This window comes from Onychostoma macrolepis, chromosome 11 (assembly GCF_012432095.1).
Source record: "Onychostoma macrolepis isolate SWU-2019 chromosome 11, ASM1243209v1, whole genome shotgun sequence".
Lineage (NCBI taxonomy): Eukaryota > Metazoa > Chordata > Actinopteri > Cypriniformes > Cyprinidae > Onychostoma > Onychostoma macrolepis.
In genome coordinates, this window is record NC_081165.1 from 28,323,146 (window position 1) to 28,343,718 (window position 20,573).

Sequence of the window (20,573 nt, forward strand, 5' to 3'; positions counted from 1 at the left end):
AAAACACACACGGAACAACATGAAGGGAGTAAATAATGACAAAATCGTAATTTTTCAGTGAACTGTCACTTCAAGTAAGAATTATTTGTATATGTGTCCCTGCAGCACAGAAGCAGTCATAAGCAGCACAGCTATATTTGTAGCAATAGCCAACAATACACTGTATGGGTCAAAATTATACATTTGTCTTTTATGCCAAAAATCATTAGGATATTAAGTAAAGATCATGTTCCATGAAGATATTTTGTAAATGTCCTACTGTAAATATATCAAAACTAGGGGTGTCACCGTTAACGCATGCGATTAATCAAAAAATTTGAACGCGTTAATATTTTTTTAACGCAAATTAATCGCTTGATAAGGTTTGACCCCAACTTCTTCCCGTCGTCGCAGCGCAGAAGGTTATCTATCGTTGTGTGACGAGGGTACAGCACAGTGTTGCCAGGGTAACGGCACAAGCGAGCTATTTTGAAAATACAGTCGCGGGAAAAATTACAGAGCCGTTTTGGGCTACTTTTTTAATGAAAAAGATTAAAAGGATCCTTTTACTAATGTGTATTATACTTGGAAAGTATCCGTGGCAACTTAAGAACGGAGAGGCGGGTGTAACATCAAACAACGTGAGTTTCAGCAGAGCAGCAGAAATAAACATGACAATAGCCACTATAGATTATATAAGATAATAAACACACGATTACGATTGGATATTTGTATGTGATTTTTTTAAGTTTAATGTGTACATCTGAAATGCTAATTTGTGCAGCGATATAAAAGGCTATAAATAGCATATTTTAACAACAGTAAACGACCAAGTTCCACAAGGAAGTTATTACAAACACTTGATGGTGGTTTGACGTGAGTTCTGAGTAAAAGTGTACTATTAATCTCATAAATTGTCTTATGAAGCATGATGCTAATATTAGCTCTAATGCAGCTGCAGAACAGGTCCAAATCTTCTTCATAATGCATTTTGTCATAATACTTCACGTAAGGTCGCAAGAAATGTTTTGTGGTATTTATTTAGAAATACTTTTGATAATAGTTGGGTAAATGTATACTGGGATTGAAGCGATGTGGCTTGGTAAACGCTTTATTGCCGGTTTAGAGGTTGATAATGGCTGAATAAAAACAAAATAATAATAAGGATTATGTCTCATACCTGGCGGAGGTGTGAAAGGTTGTGTTTCCTTAAACTAGTTTGTCGTGCATTTCTTTATTTAAACACATTTACAGGTAAATCCTAGTATTTTAAATTTGCGATTAATCATGATTAATCACAGTCCGTGACTGTGATTAACGCGATTAAATTTTTAATCGATTGACAGCACTAATCAAAACGTAATTTTTGATTAGCAATATGCATTGCTAAGAACTTCATTTGAACAACTTTAAAGGAGATTTTCTCAATATTTTGATTTTTTTGCACCCTCAGATTCCAGATTTTCAAATAGTTGTATCTCAGCCAAATATTGTCCGACAAACCATACATCAATGGAAAGATTATTTATTCAGCTTTCAGATGATGTATAAATCTCAATTTCAAAAATTTACCCTTATGACTGGTTTTGTGGTCCAGGGTCACACATATTAGTTTATGAACTTAATTTCTACCCACTAACAAAAGGAATAAGCATTAAACAATACACTAGTTGAAGGAAATGAAAAGTGTGTGTGTGTTTTCTCTCTTCTATGTTTCATTTGAGAGGTTTTCTGGGTTTCCTGCCAAATTCTGAGAGGCCACCGATACTGGAAACGAGGGAAGAGTAGGGTGAAACGAGAGCGAGAGATGAAGGGGAGCGTAGCACATCGTCTGCTGGAGGTGAGCGGATCTACCTGTGTGTGTCCAGATAATGGCAATCTCTCGGGAGAAACGGCAGGGTCCGGATTGATCCGGAAGGTGACCCACTTTCACGGAGCTCCCTTCTGCTTCACAAGACACGCTGGCCCCGTTTCAAACAGCGTGCGGCTCGGAGAGAGAGAAAGAGAGGAATTAACACCAGAACATCTGAAAATAATGCTCTGCTGACTGTGGAAAACAGGACTTTTCTTGTTCTTTGAGAAGAGATTAATGTGACATACTATAACGCACGTTACTGAAATTAAGTCAAGACACTACAGCCGAAAAAACGTCTTTTTTTCATGCACTGGTCAATTTTACAATTACAAATTTGACAAAATATCCAAAATACACATTTAAGTGTTTGTTTTAATGCGCTTTATCTATTTGCAGGGCCAATAGCCATAATTAAAAATAAAACACTAAACCAAAATCAAATGTTTTAAAATCTACACATGAATTTAGGCATTATAATAATGAAAAAATGAAAAATGCATATTCATTTTGAGATCAAGATTACATTTAACAGTGTTTGTTATTCATTTATTAGTGTTTTTTAGTGTGTTAGATTAACTAAGTGAGCGTTATAGATGACAGAACAGGTAACGTTAATCTAAATGTAAAAATGGGAGAGATGAGCATTAGATATATCTGCTAATATATTTAATATTGACTACTATCAATAAATTAAGAAACAAAGCAAATTTAGAGATGTTTGTGCATAAAACCAGTGTTATTTTAGTAAAATTGACATTACTATTATTGTTTTTGTTAATATTTTGAATTAGATTTTATTTTTATATTTTCAATTTTCATTTAAAATGTATATAAACGAAATAAAACGTATATACATTTTATTATATATTAATGTTATACTTAATTTTATTAAGTTCTAGTTTATAGATTTAGCCTAGTTTATTAAGTTGTAATGATTTTAGTACTTCAGCTCAAACTAAATGAAAATGAGAAATGTTGCAGAAACAAGCTTAAGTTTATTTTTATTCCAGTCAGTTTATCCCAAGTAATGAAAATGTTTTTTATGCTTTTAGGATAATAACACTACTAGTTAAAACAACTATGCTAATGGAACAAGACAAAATACTTCAAGTCTTTGTTATATTTATGGTAACGTTACATTTCTTCTCAGGTAACGTTAAATGTAACGTTATCTTGATATTTCACTGGAGAACATACAGAAATATTGATTGTAATGAGAATCATGTTAAGAGTGATATTATTGAAATACAGAGTTGAAGAAATTAGTATTTCACTTTAAATAAATAATCCGTTATTTGGCTCCTAACTAATGAAATGAAAGCAATGGGACTTCAGAGAAAATGAATAATAATAAAATCATTATCGATAAATGATCTGCCATACCTGACAAAATCAACCACTAGATGCCACTCTATTCCGTCATCGTAATTACAGAAATCAAATAAAATATGAACAATAATAGTAATTTACAATACCGTAAAACAAATCTGAGGTAAAATGATTAGGCGGCTGTTGTAAGTTGTTGCCTGGCAACTGCAACGACGGTTTTTTTTTTTAAGGCGAACTGTCATTTTCCCGGGAACCTCCGCATCACGTGACGCACCCGGCGCCTCGTGCACAGCTCTGCTCCCCGAATCAAAATGGCGGCGCCGCATGGCGTAAAACTGAAGGATTTAAAGTGTGGTTTGACGGACCATACCGCAGCACAGCCGCACCAGGACTCTCAGGTCTTGTATATGCTTCTGTTGGTTATCTGCATGCGTTCATATAAAGACGCTGTGTTGATGATCGTGTGTAGAAAAGGCGCTCGAGATGTGAACACGTGGACGCCAGCGCGACTCGAGGCGGATGTGAAGTTATACACGCGTTATAAATCTCGAGAAATGCGCTTTTGAGGTCTTGTTAACGGCTCAAAGGTGGTTTAGTTTGTCGATCGATGCCGTTTAAGTGTTCGATTGAGAATCTCGAACACCAGTTTTAGGTTTGAAGCTGTTTGAATGATCGTGCACCGGCATTTGGTATATGAATATGGCGTAGAAATATAACTGTGTATCAAAAATAAAATATACTTTAAGTTCACAATGATGAGTAACATCGCTGCGTGTTTGTTTGACAGCTTCTGTACTCAATCGGTATGAAACGACATTAAATGAATGAATGAAACGAGTGTTTTACACGACCTTTTCCGCTCGTGTTCATATTTAAATGCATAAATGCATGAATAAATGAATCGTTAATTATAACTGAAGCTTATCTTCACTGTCAGTTAACGCTCGGGTATCGGTACGTGTGCAGCTCATATGACGCTGACGTGTCTCACGCACGCACGCGGAATCATACTGAATTCAGTTCATTCTCAGACCAAGATTCAATCCGAATCAATCATTCTTTTGTCCATCTTCACACTTAATACTTCAGAAAATCAAATTGAGAGTTTTGCAGAGTTTGTTCTTTAGTCCATGCTTGTGAACTACTGTACATCATAGTATACTACTATGTGAACTTTTACTGTTTTTTTGTTATACAGATTTAAAATTTATACTTATTTTCTAGTAATTATTTATTAATTAACTTTAAGTTGCAACACTTAATAAAATATATAATTATGTTAACATGTTATATTTCTTCATTTATTGTTTTTACTGTAAAATAGTAAATCAAGTAAAATATAAAATTGCTACTATATAGTTAAGAAAGTTTCAGTATTTACAGCTGTATTGTAGTAATTTTAGGTTTTTTACTTATTACCATTGTGGCAATTTTATATATGGTTCACAATATGAAGTTTTTATTTTTGGGCGAGCATTATTTAAATTATTTGCAGAATAAACACAATAATCTTAGTTTATTCTTTAGTACATGCCTGTAAAAAGTTGACAAAAGTTTTAATATGCATATTTAAAATGTACACTTTTCTGGTTAAATTATAGTCTGACTGTATACATTTAAATATATATTTTTATTATATTTTAGTTTGAGTTATTTAGTACTTAAACTAAATGAAAATGAGAAATACGATGAAATAAATTTGACTTTTTATAGTTTATTTCAGTCAATGTTTGTTTCAAAAAAATAATTTTTGTGTGTGTTTATGTATAAAAAATGAGAATTATATAAACAATTGTATTATTGAAATGCAGAGTAGAATAAATATTAGAATTTTGTGTATAACCTAGTGTACCCAAAGTTTACAATTTCTGATGGACAGTTTTAAAATTCAGACTTAGTTTTCTTGTAATTATTTCTATTGAAACTATTAATTATTAACTACTAAAATAATAAAATATATACGGTTAATGTTATATTAATTTGTTACTTCTGTAAAATTAGAAATCCAGATGTAAGAAGCAGTGGTGGATTATATCACGTACAGCTTTACTGTAGTAACTACGGTATTTTGACTGTAGTTACCGTGATAAAGTTTTCTAAGGGCAGTACGATGGTGTTTTAAAGGGTAAAATAATTTAAATTATATTAAACAACGTCCTTTTTAACAAACTATATTCAGTAACGTGCTTTGCTGTAGTTACAGGAAATATGACTTAAGTTCACGGATTGTAGGACTGTTGTACTTCTTTATCATAATGACTTTACAGGAATATAAAGGCCAGAGTTTATCCTGCAGGATTTGAATCTGACATTGTTTTGTGTGATTTGTGTTATCCGTAGGTTGAATTTGTGAAACACGATGTTCCCGTCTTTGAGCTGGATGTCGGAAGGATCTCCGATGCTTTCCACGGAAGCCTGGATCCGTCCATTTTATCCATCTTTCAGGAGAAGACGTTGACGGACAGCGTGGAGAGCGAGGCGTCGCTGCTGTCCGCTCTGACCGAGATGTTGGACAGTGTGGACGTCGAGACGCTGTCGCCATTCGACACGCTGCCAGACGCGGAGATCTTCTCGGCTCAGAAGGGTTTGGATCACACGGTTAGTTGACATGGACATGACAAATGGACACTTTATGATTATCTGCCGTCTCACTATATGATGATATTAACACACTGCTGCTCTGAGAGTCATTTTATTAGCATTTTACAGTTTAATTTGAGAAAACTACCGTCATATCACATGATACACAGCAGCTGCAAGTTCCTCACGGCAACCTGTCAAAATAAAAGTTTAGTTTAACGTTAAGAGCAGTCTTAAGACTCAATGCTACTACTAATAAATATTAATAAATCTTTATTTTTAAAAGGAATAATCCCAATTGTTTTCTTTTTAATTTTAACAGTAAACCTCTGTTGTGCAGTACTTTGTTTGCCAAAAAATAAAAGGGTTTTTCATTTTATTTGAAATAATAGTGTGTTTGAAATAACTTCTTTTTGTGATCAGACATGGTTTCATATCACAGAATGATAGTATTATATACAGCGATAAAGGCTATGTCGATTAGCATTGCATTATAAATATACTTTCCTTTTAAAAAATACCCAAGATTGCTTGAAGAACACCGATAAACCATATATTTTTGTGCAGTCGTATGTTTATTGTCTTCAAGTTTCATCAGTTAAAATTTCTCTTCATCTCCGTTGTGCGTTTTATTCAGCGATAACTGGATTATTACTTCTGGGATGCATGTTATGTTTCTGCGCAAGAGCGCCCTCTGGCTTCCAGTATGAATTAAGCAGTCATTACATTACTCAGTAATGCTCACAACGCTCTATTTAGGGTAAAAATAGGAAAGATAATACTTTTCTCTAAAGAAACAGGACTCCCTGAATTATCAACGTTGATATTGTTATCGCAATAAATACTAGAAATATTGTGATGTATTTTAAGCCCGTATCACCCATCCCTAGCGCACAGGTTAATTTTGAGCTACGGGCAAACAAACAAACAAAAAAAAAAAAAAAAAATGTTGATTTTGGTCGAATTTGAGATTTTCACAAAAATGAGCTAATTAAGTCCTTGTCTAGCTTTGGAACCTTCAGAAAACTTCAAATCAGTTTTTCTGTTACATCATTTTGAAGGTCTTTTAATAGAGCATATAAAAATACAAATAACTCATTTTTGAAAATTTGCTCATTGTGACTGATTTTGCCAGCACAGGTTATATATGTAATATGTGTTAAGGTATTTACTTTTGTCAAACGTGTTTCCATCACAGCTCAGGAATCTGCTTCATTTGAGTCCGTCGTCACCGGATCGGCCCAAAATCTCTCAATCACCGCCTGCAAAGTCAGGAAGAGTAAGTTTTAGGTTCTGTACCGCTCACATTTTAATCGGTACCGGTACCCAACGGTACCTTTTTTCAGTACTTTACTCTCTGTGTAATAACAAAAACATTTATTTCAGTGAAAAAAAAGGCCAGTTTTCTCAATTTCATTATTTTAAACAATATAACCATCTTCTTTTTTTTTTTTTTTTTTTAAAGAAATTCTTTTTTTCTGATCATCAAATGAAGGCATTAAATTAATTCATTTGTAATCAATTTTTATTTCATTTTTTTGGCAAACAAAGAAAGGTTTACTGTCGAAATTAATACATGGAAGAAAAGTTTATGTGAATATTCCTTTATATTTTTTATCATTTAATTTTTTATCTACGTTATACTGTACAAAAGTAATACAAGTGTTATATATTTCTGTTACATGTTAAACCATACTTTTATTTTGACAGGTTGCTGTGAAGTTTCTGTGTGTGTACAGTAGGGCTGTCAAAAACAATTCGAATATTCGTCGAATTTAAAATAAAAATCCACATTCGAATGCAAAAACGTTGCATTAAAATAGCTGCTTCATCACACATTAATTTTATTGTCATGAAATATTTAATAAGTATTATAAGAGAACATTAACATTTTTAAAATGTAATTTTCACACTGCACAGTTTTTATTACGTAAAATATTTAATTCATATGTATTTTACCATTCTGTTGTATTTCTTTTGCATATAATTACTTAAAATTAAGTAAATTAACTTAAAATTAGTTTTAAAAATTTCTGTGCATACACATTCACAAAGTATATATACAAAAAAATTACACATTATATATATATATATATATATATATATATATATATATATATATATATATATATATATATTTAATGTAAATAAAATATTAAATTAAAATGTTTTCAAAGCAATGTTATAATCATAAACTAAAAACAAAAAAAAATTTACTTAAAATAAGTGTTAACAGAAACAAACTAAAATACAAAAATGCAATGTTTTATATAAATATTCGGCAACAGATTTTTTTCCGAACCACGCTTCCAATACAATCATCAGGAGATAGTGCCATTTAAAAAAAAACACTGTATATCGCTCGAGCTCTAGTTGTGTCTCGATGTTTCTCTCCATCAGGAGGTCATGATGTCAGACAGACAGCTGAGACCCCGTCGCCATTTAGAGACGCAGAGCGGGATTTCACAGCGAGGCGACGGCGAGAGGAAGAGCCGATCTGCGAGAACCTTCCGGATCGAGTCCGACCCGATGTTACTCCCACAGGACAGCCGTGAATTACTCGCAGATTTAGTGAGACACATGCATCCGTACTGCCTCAGGACGCACCTGGAGAAAGAGACGCGTGTGTCTGTGGAGGAGGAAGAGGAAGAGGAGGTGTTTGTTGATGTAGAAGGTTACGAGGAACAGGACGAGAACTTTCTGGACCAATCAGGAAAAGACTTGAATCCGAAAGCAGAACCAAATGCACAGAATACATGCCAGGAAGAAAACGTCACACATTCAGACCAAAACGTTAAGACGTCACCTAAACGCAGCGCTTTAGTCAAAACCAGCGATGCACGACAGGTGAAGAAAACAGTGACTTTTGCGTTCAATTTGATCTCCGTTCACGAGATTCCACCTGATGACGAGGAGATTTCTGAATCCACATCCTCTAAAAACGACATCACTTCCCCTCAGAAGCCCAAAGCGCTCAGTCTAGACCAGTACCGGCTCCTCAGACAGAAGAAGCGACCTCTGGAGGAGAAGCGGATGGACTTTCGAACTAAATGGCCTTCGCTTCCCGACCTTCCCAAGGAGCTTCCGCCAATCCTGCTGGATTTGTTCGCACCGAAGCTGAATCCAAACACAGCTTCTGTTAAAGTGAAAACATCTCCATCCCAGCCGCAGGAAATCTCTCGTCCCTCTCGGAAGGACGCTGGAGATCTTTGCATTGACCCTCCAAACCCGGTTTTAGTGCCCTTGAAACCCACAGGACACTCGGCCTCAGAATCGCTCGGTTCAGACTCCGATGCTTGTGTTTCTTGTGAAGAGGTTCGACTCTCGGAGGTCAAACCTGAAGCTTCAGAAAGGAGACGGCCGTCTGTGCTGATGCCCGCGACTATCACAGAACAGCAGAACCAGACGACGTGTGGAGAAATCGGTGAGCTGACCATTTGTCTCATTGAGAAAGATATAGCCATGTTTTAAAGACAATAATGAATTTGCTCTTCAATTAAAATGCTTTCAAGCCAAGGAAGTCTTCGTAAACCGAACCCATACAAAAACATTTCGTTATTCGAAACAAAATAAACATTAACTGAAATACAATAACATATTAAAAAGTACTTATTTTATTTCAGCTAGTTGCCAAAGCAATTTTAGTTTATCAGGTTTAACTAGATTTTCATTTAGTGTAACTTGATGTACTAAAATAACTAAAACCAACACTGAAATAAAAGTTAATAATAACTAAACCGAAAATTTTAAAATAACAGAAACTAAAAAAAAATTAAATTAAAAATATAATAGAAACTAAATAAATAAATTAAATAAAACTAGCTACTTGATGTACTAAAATAACTAAAAATAAAACCGAAATAAAAAATTATAAAAACTTATAGATTTTAAAATAACAGAAACTAATAAAAATGAAAAAAAAAAAAAACTATTTAAAAATAAAATGGAAAATATAAAACATTTAATTGAAATATTAATTAAAACTATAATAGAAACTAAAGACTAAAATAAAAACAAGTAAAATAAAAACATTTTAAAAGGTTTAGCTAAAATGAAAATGAAAGCAAATATAAAAACAATGTTTTTACAATAATTATATATATATATGTGTGTGTATATATATGTATATATGTGTGTGTGTGTGTATATATATATATATATATATATATATATATATATATATATATATATATATATTAGGGCTGTCAATCGATAAAAAATTTGCGATTGAATTTTTAATTTGTTCTAAATTTACCTTAAATTAATACTTTTGAAGTTTGTAATACTCTAATCAACATGGGTATGGATAAATATGGATGCTTTATGCAAATGTATGCCATGTAAACCATAGTCAACACAGAGCATGAAGACGAGACATGTTTCAAAGGTCATCGATGTTTTTCAAAGAACGTGTTCATGTCTATTAGACACATGAAGAAAGAACAAAGAAATACCAGGTTCCCATTACTTCTCTTTCTTTGCACTGAGCGATTTACTGACACAAACCTGTTTAGATTTTTGCACGACAGGCAGCTCTTCTGAAAATGCTAAATGTACATTTATTATTACATTAGTTTGTCTCTCTCTGTGCCCATTTTGATGCAGCTAAATTCTCAATAAAACTGTTTTCATTGGTATATTTGACTGTTTCTGTTGTCAAACAACAGAATGAATATGAAATGGTGATTGAAACGCGACCTATTAAGACATAACCAGCTCTGCTTTCCAAGATGTTAATCTGCACAAAAATCCTGATAATCGAGCCGTCGTCTGATGAAATCAAATACACATAAGATAAAGACAATATCTGTGCTGTGATTTCGGCTATACTTGCATGTAAAATTAGAGAAGCAACATAATATCTGTGTTTAACTGAATTAAAGCGCTACTGCTCTCTGCCGCGAGAAAGAAAGAAAGAGAGAAAGAAAGAAAGAGAGAGAGGTGCGCGCAAGTGCTGGGAGAGCAGTACCGGCGATTCTCAGAAACTAACTATATGCATATATACATACACGCATATAGAAACTAAATAAAAGCTACATACAAAAATGTAAAAAAAACTAAAAACAAGATTACTAAAACTTTGAAATGAAAATGGGAAATATATATAAAAAAAAGGAACTCAAATGATTTATATAAAAACATACACTAGTATATTCGTGATACTAAATAAAAAAAGCTTGACTGATTCATGTTGTGTTTGCTTCGCAGGAATTGAAGCCGCTGATCTGACCAGCCTTTTGGAGCAGTTTGAGACTCAAGGTGATAAATCTGATAAATGCATGTTCGTTTATGATCGCGTGTAATTGAATAGACACTATCAGCTCATTTACATCAGTTCAGATAAGAACCGTGTGCTTTATCAGCACTGAATCATTTTCATTCCATAACGGCTCAGCTTGCCTTTTGCTGTCAGATTGAACTGATTGTCCTCCTCGGGACAGAAGACGATATTGTCACAGATTTAACGCAGACAGAGACGAACACGGCCCCAGTGTTATTAAAGGAGAATCATTACAGTCATCATTAAACTCTCACTGAGATTATTATAATCAACTCTACAGTTCGTTAATGACTTAATGGCTATTGGAAATCAGCTCATAAATGGGCAATGAATGATATTTGTATGTTCGTAAGAGTTTAAATCTCTAGAAACACGACTGGATGTCACAGGAAATATATTTGTATTCATACAGTATTTGTAGCTCCTACCGGTCAGCGTGGGCTCATCGATTATATTGTGTTGGTTTTTCAGCCTCTGAAGGGCAGATGCTTCCAGAAGTTTCTCAGGACGAGCATCAGGATCGATGTTCACAGCACACTCATCTGACGGACCTCAGCAGCACTGCAGGTGAGAGATCATCTCTGATCCCAGACCCTGCTGAAATCGATTCGCATATGAATCGCGATTCAGTCTTCTAGCGATTCACAAATTTCAAAAATCGATTTTCTAGTTAAAGGGATAGTTCACCCAAAAATGAAAATTCTGTCATTAATTACTCACCCTCATGTCGTTCCAAACCCGTAAGACCTTCGTTCATCTTCAGAACACAAATTAAGATATTTCTGATGAAATCCGAGAGCTCTCTGATCCTCCCATAGACAGCAATGATACTAACACGATCAAACCCCGCCTACTTGGATTTGATTGGTCATCTCAATTGACCTATCGTAAGCCCCTCCCCTCAAACGCAGACTAGCCAATGGCAGTCGAGTATCAGTTGCACGGGGAGCGGAACTCGGACATCTTTAGGTTTCAGCGCTGATTCCAGGTATCCTGAGAGGATGGGCAATATAATTTATTTCATGCCATTTCCTGAATTCAAACAAAACAGAGCAAAATTATACTATGATAAATTATACCCATGATGTACGTCGGTATGCAGTTTTCCATATTGCTTGTGTGCCAGCGATTATCCCTCTGCGTGCCATGGGTTGCCGACCCCTGCAATAGACTGTATCTTGCATTTAATGGTATTTATTTGAAACTCTTTTTGCTTCTCTCTGGGTTCCCCATTATTGATCACATTCAGTATATACAACCCGAATTTCGGAAATGTTGGGACTTTTTTTACATTTGAATAAAATGAAAACTAAAAGAATTTAAAATCACGAGCCGATATTTTATTCACAATGGAACATAGATAACACAACAAATGTTTAAACTGAGAAATTTTACAATTTTATGCACAAAATGAGCTCATTTCAAATGTGATGCCTGCTACAGGTCTCAGAATAGTTGGGACGGGGGCATGTTTACTGTGGTGTAGCATCTCCTCTTCTTTACAAAACAGTTTGAAGACGTCTGGGCATCGAGGTTATGAGTTTCTGGAGTTTTGGTGTTGGAATTTGGTCCCATTCTTGCCAGATATAGGTTTCCAGCTGCTGAAGAGTTTGTGGTCGTCTTTGATGTATTTTTCGTTTAATGATGGGCCAAATGTTCTCTAAAGGTGAAAGATCTGGACTGCAGGCCAATTCAGCACCCGGACTCTTCTGCTACGAAGCCATGCTGTTGTAATAGCTGCAGTATGTGGTTTTATATTGTCCTGCTGAAATACACGTCTTCTGGAGGGGAGCATATGTTGCTCTAAAACCTTTATATACCTTTCAGCATTCATAGTGCCTTCCAAAACACGCAAGATGCCCATACTGTATGCACTTATGCACCCCCATACCATCAGAGATGCTGGCCTTTGAACTGAACGCTGATGACACGCTGGAAGGTCTTCCTCCTCTTTAGCTCAGAGGACACAGCGTCAGTGATTTCCAACAAGAATGTCAAATTTAAACTCGTCTGACCATAGAACTCTTTTCCACTTTGAAACAGTCCATTTTAAATGAGTCTTGGCCCACAGCACACGACGGCGCTTCTGGACCATGTTCACGTATGGCTTCCTTTTTGCATGATAGAGCTTTAGTTGGCATCTGCAGATGGCACGGCGGATTGTGTTCACCGTCAGTGGTTTCTGGAAGTATTCCTGGGCCCATTTAGTAATGTCAATGACAGAATCATGCCGATGAGTGATGCAGTGTCGTCTGAGGGCCCGAAGTCCACGGGCATCCAACAAAGGTCTTCAGCCTTGTCCCTTACGCACAGAGATTTCTCCAGTTTCTCTGAATCTTTTGATGATGTTATGCACCGTAGATGATGAGATTCGCAAAGCCTTTGCAATTTGATGAGAGCCTCTACCCATCTTTACTTCTGAGAGACTCTGCCTCTCTAACACATCCCTTTTATAGCTAATCATGTTACAGACCTGATGTCACTTAATTTAATTAGTTGCTAGATGTTCTCCCAGCTGAATCTTTTCAAAATGTCTTGCTTTTTCAGCCCTTTGTTGCCCCTGTGCCAACTTTTTGAGACCTGTAGCAGGCATCAAATTAGAAATAAGCTCATTTAGTGGATAAAAGTGTAAAAACTCTCCGTTTAAACATGTTTTATTGTGAATAAAATATTGGCTCATGTGATTTGAAAGTCTTTTAGTTTTCATTTTATAAACTTCCCAACATTTCCGGAAATTGGATTGTAGATTTTACTAGTATCAGCTCAGTGTATAATTACCCTTTAAACACATTACTATTGCATGAACAAAAACAGAGGTATTGATCACCCTCTAATTCATATTGTTTGATATATTAGTACATAAACCAACTTCAGTGCATATGTAAACAGTGAAATAAACGGCACGTTAAACTTGCCGTTCCCCTGTTTAGGTAAAACAATTTGATTTATTTGGAGATATGTATGAACATACGGTATGAATTTTTATTTGTGCAGGTCTTAAAAAGCCTTACATTTGATTAAAAAAAAATTATGCAGATACTTTACAGAAAATGCAATGACATCATGCATGTGCTAATGTAACTTTTCAAGCTGGCTTTAGTCTGACTGTGTCATTGACCATTTTCACGATTGTTTCCTTTTCTCCAGGACTAACTCCACCCGCTACACCTCCACATCAGATCTGGAGGCCCCTGGCATCGGTCAAAGGGACAAAACATGAATCCATCAAGCCGTTGCCCAGCAAAACCATTCAGATTATCGAACCTCGCCCAATGCCACGCAGTAAAACTCATTCAAAACCCTCACTTCCCACCTTCACTCCTGTGTTGAATCCCACTCAAGCGTTCCTGGACCACGACTACTGCGGGATTCAGGGCAGCAGGACAAACACAAACTCACGCTGCGATTACAGGACGCTGTCTGGTTCGGTGCTGCTGTCTCCTGACAGCTCCCCCTGCAGGATGGAGGTGTTCAAGGGGGCGGAGTCTCTGAGGGGGCGGGGCTTGCACTTCTCCTCCCGCTCTTCGAGCTCATTGGACCGTGGAAGGGTGAAGAGGCGGGGTTATGATGGCGGATACCGGCGCTCCAGCTCGAGGTCTTGCTCCTCGTGTTCTTCATCGTCTTCATCATCATCTTCTCATTCCAGGTCTCGTTCACCACCCAGAAAAAGGTAAATGAACGCTGTTGCCACTAGAATACAGTAGAAATGTAGTTAAAATAAACATGATTTTAGTACATATGAAAATATTAATTTAGTACATAATAAGTACGTACATGAAACACAAAATTCATTTAATTTATATGCATTCATATAACAATGAGTAGCATTACTTTCCTGCAAATGTGTGTGTGTATATATATTTTATATAATATTTATTAATAAATATGAATTACAAACATATGTATATAATTAAAATATAACAATCTAATAAAAAAAATTATATTTAAATAAAAATTATCATTTAATTATTTGAGTGATGGTGCAATCAAATAATTGAATAAAAGATCATTTATATTCATCCTTGTAACAACGAACAGCATTAATGTGTGTGTGTATGTAAATAATATACACATAAAATTTAAAAATAATAAAATCAATTATTATAAAATATTAAACTTCTTTGATTTTTAGTAATTAATAATTGAGTCAAAGTTAACTTATTTATATGAATCCATGCAACAATAAAGGTGCACAAGAGCGCCCTCCGGCTTCCAGTATGAATTAAACAGTCATTACATTACGTGTGTACTCAGTAATGCTCACAACACCCTCTTTTGGGAAAGATAGATAGGAAAGATAATACTTTTCTCTAAAGAAACAGCATTTTTAAAAAAACATTTGTCTCTTAGTGGATGCATAAGATTCCCTGAATTATCGTCATTGATATCGTTATCGCAATAAATACTAGAAATTATCGTGATATATTTTTAAGCCCATTTCGCCCATCGTTATTGTTTAATTATGTTTGTGATTTTAGGTACAGGCATTCAGGAAGCAGTTCCTCCTCGCGCTCCAGTTCACGGTCGTCTTCTCGTTCCCCTCCTCGCAAGCGTGGACGCCGCTGCTCCAGATCACGATCCAGATCGCAAACCAGATCACGATCCAGATCGTTACATCGCTCTCGTTCGGGTTCGCGCTCGCCTGAGCCGGACTGGAGAGAGTCTCACTGCAGATGGACGAGGTCAGTAGCTATGTTTCCTTCCACCTATTTTTATGTGTATTTTGGAATAGCGCATAAAATTTTTTTTTTTAAAAACGCTGGATGGAAACGACAAGATACGCATAAATTCTGAAAATGCACATTAAAAAAAACGTATGCACACAATTGAGTAGGATAAACTGTTTATCCGATAAGAAAAAATGCGTATAAACTACGATGGAAACACATTTACCGAATAAATTCAATTATAATATTATAATTATATTGTAATTTAATAGTTAAATTCGCATCTTTGGATGGAAACATAGCTAGTGTGACAGTGTGATTCTTCTGGTGTTGGTTGTGAGTCTAAATCAGTCGTTATTATTCTCAGCCGCAGACAGAAGGAGCTGAAGCGCCGACACGAAGAGGCTCGTAAACTCCGCCAGCAGAAAGCCATCGTAGGTGTAGAAATGATTGTCTGGCATCATATTAGACGGTGTGTGTTTGTGTTTGTACCTGATGATGGGTTTGATCCTCAGGAGGAGCGCAGGGTGGTGTATGTGGGAGGAATCCGTGGAAGCATGTCGCCGTCGGACCTCACAGATCGATTCTCACTGTTTGGGAAGGTGGAGGATTGCACAATCCATCTCAGGAGTCACGGGTGAGATTTACAAACACAAACCAGCAAATCAAATCAGTATTATTATAATTATTTTTTTCTTAAATACTCAATTTTTTACAAATTTACAGTGAAATATCACAATATTAATATTTCTTATTTTTATGTTTTTATTTCGTAGTAGTTATAGTAATAATAATAATAATTGATGGCTTAATGTTTTAAAATGAAGAAATTAAGATATTAAAATATTAATGTTAATATTGTAATTTAAATATTGTAGTGTAAAATAGAATTATTATTTTTTCTTAAATACTTTACAGTGAAATACTACAATATTAATATTTTTATATTGTTTTCATTTAGTAATTTTTGTTTTTCAGTAGTATTAATAATAGTAGTAATAAAATATTTTCATAAATACTTTAGTTCTTTTACACAGTGAAATTTTACAATAGTTTGTTTTCACTTAGTAGTTGTGCTAAAAAAAAAAAAAAAAGGATTCTAGAGAAGAATTTTGATAAATATATGCACTATTTTACATATTCATTATATTTTTACTTAACATGTTAGTGATGTCTTCGTTATTTAATGTATGTTAAAGTAAATCTGTCATTAAAGGGCCTTATGTGCAATTTAAATGTTGATATACAACAGTTTTTATTTGAGTGTTGATTATTAAATAAATTTGATTAAGTTTTGTTTCAGTTTTCAGCTAATTTAATTAATTTTGGTGTAGGGATGTAACGGTTTGAAAATTTCTTATCACGATTATAGTGACCTAAATTATCACGGTATTGTTAAAATGTGTTGGAAATTTTCAAAAAGTACTGACACACATTGTTTCACCAAGCTTACAATGTTATAATGATAATTAAAATATGAGACGGTAATACTAACCCTGGGGAATTTTATCATGATTTATTGTCAAACCAGTAATCATTACATCCCTTTTTTGGTGCATCGCTATCAGAAAACAAGTGTTTAAGCTCCGCTTCGGCTTCTGTTATCGGAGCTGAACTGTTTTCTCAATGCGTCTCTGTTTTTCTATTCTCTCCTTGTAGAGATAACTACGGCTTCATCACGTATTACAACACAGACCATGCTTACGCTGCCATTGAGAACGGCAGCAAACTGAGGCGCCCAGACGAGCTCCCCTTTGACCTTTGCTTTGGCGGCAGACGACAGTTTTGCAAATCCAACTATGCAGATTTAGGTTGGTCTCCTGAACAATTTCTCATTTCATATTACTTCACTTATTCCGTGTTGCTGGTCTTTTTAGCTGATATGAGGAGAAATATATTTTTGCATTGTCTATTAAGCATAAGAGAGTGAATTGCATATTGACTTAGGGCTGCACGATTAAATGAAATAAAACTTTAAACGCAATATGGCTTTTTTTCCCCTTTTTTTTGTTACATTGTTTTTATTTTGTCATTTTTGTTTTTATTTAGTAGTAATAATAAAAATCAATGGTTTAATGTTTGAAAATGAATAAATGAAGACAGCCTAAATATATTAATAGTAATTTTTATTACAATATAAAAATAAATTTAAAACATTGTTTTTATTTTGTAATTTTTTTTTTTTTTTAGTAGTAATAATAAAAATCAATGGTTTAAAGTTTGAAAATGAATAAACTAAGACAGCCTAAATATATTAATAGTAATTTTATTACAATATAAAAATAAATGTAAAAGATTTTTTTGTAGTAATAATAATAAAAATCAATGATTTAATGTTTGAAAATGAATAAATTAAGACAGCCATAAATATTAATAGTAATTTTATAGTTGTAATGTAAAATGAAGTTTATCATTATTCTATTATTTTTCCTAAATACAAAATTATTATACAGTGAAATTTACAGTAATATATTATTAGTAATATTTCTTTTGTTTTTATTTAATAATAATAATTACAACTGATAGTTTAACATTTGAAAATGAAAAATTAAGACGTGAATGGCAATATTGTACTTTTACAGTTACTACTGTATAGTTAGTACTGTAAAATAAAATTAATAGTTTTTTTAAGTACTCATTTCATTTTATTGCGAAATATTACAATAGTAATATTTCTTATTTTATCTATTTAGTCATTTGTTTTTATTTAGTAGTAGTAATAATAATTATTATTTTATAGCTATATTGATATATAATAAAGTTTTTGGATATATAATCACAAATTTCCTTTTTTAAAACGCATTTCAGAAAAATCGAATTTTTAGTTGAGATTCTTTTAGTTTTAGTGTGAGATTCTGATGCTTTCACAGTGTAATGCATTATAAAAATCAGGATGTTTTGGTTTTGCCTTATTTCTTGTTCTGTCATTTAGATTCGAACCGGGATGTCGATCCAACATCCAGGAGCCGATGCGAGTCGTTCGACTTCGACACGCTACTGAAACAGGCTCAGAGAGGACTGAAGAGTTAGCAGCACAGAAGATGTTCATAAATTACCTCAGAGCACTGATAACCAGAAACCGATTTCACCGGTGACCAGCTTAAATAATTCAGTTGCTAACATCGGCCATATTCAATTAAAGCTGGTTCACACAGGTTTAAAGGAACGGGTTAAGTACAAGTAAAGCTCGATCAACAGCATCTGTAAGCTGCTGGAAATAATGGTGATATAAATGCACTTAACATTGGAGTCACATGCCGTACAGATGATGTCCAAAGAGCTGCGCTTGAGTTTGACCTGAAAAACCTGTTATTTTTCATCAGGGTCATTTGCACTTCACTAAACTGACTTTGCTTTCAGCTCTTTCTTACTTGACAGTTAAAACTTCTGTTGAAGTACTTTTGCTCATTAAATTTTGTACATAAGAATGGAATGGCATTAAAGGATGAAATCATCATTTTGAAAGGAAATTTAACGCAATTGAATGGTTAATGGTTTGTCTTTTATGGTATATATAGACTTGAGTTTTTTTGAAGTGATACCAAAAACATGTTTTTCAGTTGGAATGACGAATCTTTACACGAATAAAAAGGTTTATGTACTAATGAATGACGTCTCTTCTTTCACACTAAACTCAGAACACTGTCAAATTAATGCTTTCAAGCCTGCTACTGCTCAGATTAATTGATTTTAGTTATCTGCTAATCATTTTGGGTTCTGATTATATTATAGTTATTTATATTATATTATATAGATAATTGTATTTTTTATATATATATATATATATATATATATATATATATATATACATATGAGATTTATATTACTTTATATAACACTAGATTGAGAAAGGTAATTATCTGGTTAGGTAATTGTACAAGTATAGTATAGCACATGGCAGCCCCAAAATACTAAAATTGTAATAATAATTATAAAAATGTAATTTGTGATTTCAAAAAAAAAAAAAAAAACCTTGATAAAATAAAACTGGAAACACATTTGAAAATAAAACAACAATAGAAGTCACCCTATAACATTTTTAAATTATTGTTTATTATTTTTCATACTGGGATCTATTCAGATGTGCATATTAAATAGGAGCAATAATTCTATAAGTATTTTGACACTTAAAAATTAATTTTAAAAGTGCAATTAAATATTAAAGCAGGTATTTACTGTAACAGATGTTCATACAAACTTTATAATTAAAACATTTGACAGAAGTTTGGCTGGTTTAAATGATAATATGTGTTGAAGATAAAGACGGTCAGTATTGTTTGTTTGTGGTTAGTGGGTGATGTTAATATGAATGTTTACACCTCTGGTGCCACTAAAACCACTACTTTAAAATTATATAGAAATGTGAAGTGAATAGAAAAGATCCTGCAGCAAATAATAGATAAAACATCAAGAGAATTCGTCAAATATCCATCGATAATACTTACTGATATTTGTTTTCCCGCTAAAACGATGTCACGTGATGGAGGACAACGGAAAAACTAAAACAATATTCCCAAGAAAACACGTTTAGTTTGGAAGATGCTATGGAAAAACGAAGAATAAACGCCTGAGTGTATATATTTTCTTAATAATTTATCAGTTTTTCATTGTATAAGTTCGTGACTGAAACGAACATCCACTCAAACCAATGTTTAAGTTCCTTAATGTTCACTTCAGTGTTATTTTCAAACATTTCAAAGGCACATTTGACATTAATTCATGCAATTATAATATATATTCAAATGTAGTGTAGTCTCATGTCTTTTATTAACATTTTTATAGTTTATTCGGTCGGAATACCTCAAACAGCTGTAGAGTTGTCGGTTTGACGAGCAGGAAGCGGGTGGGCGGAGCTACGCGCAGATGGGCGGGGTTTATTTGA

At 33.9% G+C, this 20,573-nt stretch overlaps 2 protein-coding genes and 2 long non-coding RNA genes across 9 annotated transcripts in view; 1 reads left to right on the top strand and 3 right to left on the bottom strand.

Moving 5' to 3' along the window:
- Positions 1-1,973, bottom strand: part of ldb1b (LIM-domain binding 1b) — a 38,579-nt gene extending 36,606 nt beyond the window's left edge. For both annotated transcript variants that reach the window (XM_058791546.1, XM_058791545.1), the window contains exon 1: positions 1,834-1,973. The gene's annotated coding sequence lies outside the window, so the exon portion shown is untranslated. The remainder of the gene's footprint in view (positions 1-1,833) is intronic.
- si:dkey-93h22.8 (uncharacterized protein LOC449943 homolog) lies at positions 5-19,300 on the top strand. 3 transcript variants are annotated; one of them, XM_058791540.1, is made up of 13 exons: positions 5-28; positions 1,706-1,819; positions 5,504-5,761; positions 6,942-7,022; positions 8,144-9,167; positions 10,952-11,002; positions 11,496-11,591; positions 14,172-14,694; positions 15,503-15,706; positions 16,059-16,125; positions 16,207-16,328; positions 17,351-17,502; positions 18,624-19,300. In XM_058791540.1, the coding sequence occupies exons 1-13, from the start codon at positions 20-22 to the stop codon at positions 18,719-18,721; spliced, it is 2,799 nt and encodes a 932-aa protein (XP_058647523.1). In that variant the 5' UTR covers positions 5-19; the 3' UTR covers positions 18,722-19,300. The 3 variants fall into 3 exon arrangements, with proteins under 3 accessions (XP_058647523.1, XP_058647524.1, XP_058647525.1); XM_058791541.1 differs by lacking the exon at positions 6,942-7,022; XM_058791542.1 differs by lacking the exons at positions 5-28; positions 1,706-1,819 and adding an exon at positions 2,847-3,561.
- LOC131549403 (uncharacterized) lies at positions 5,770-14,175 on the bottom strand. 2 transcript variants are annotated; one of them, XR_009273395.1, is made up of 5 exons: positions 12,104-14,175; positions 11,745-12,017; positions 11,453-11,618; positions 6,916-7,005; positions 5,770-5,937 (listed from the first exon to the last, which is right to left on the bottom strand). It is a non-coding gene; the product is annotated as an uncharacterized LOC131549403 (long non-coding RNA). The 2 variants fall into 2 exon arrangements; XR_009273396.1 differs by having other exon boundaries at positions 11,453-11,621.
- Positions 14,576-20,552, bottom strand: LOC131549402 (uncharacterized). Of its 2 annotated transcripts, none has more exons than XR_009273393.1 (4): positions 20,492-20,552; positions 20,137-20,233; positions 16,184-16,314; positions 14,576-14,714 (listed from the first exon to the last, which is right to left on the bottom strand). It is a non-coding gene; the product is annotated as an uncharacterized LOC131549402 (long non-coding RNA). The 2 variants fall into 2 exon arrangements; XR_009273394.1 differs by having other exon boundaries at positions 20,137-20,190; positions 20,492-20,549.
- Between the last annotated feature and the right edge of the window lie 21 nt (positions 20,553-20,573).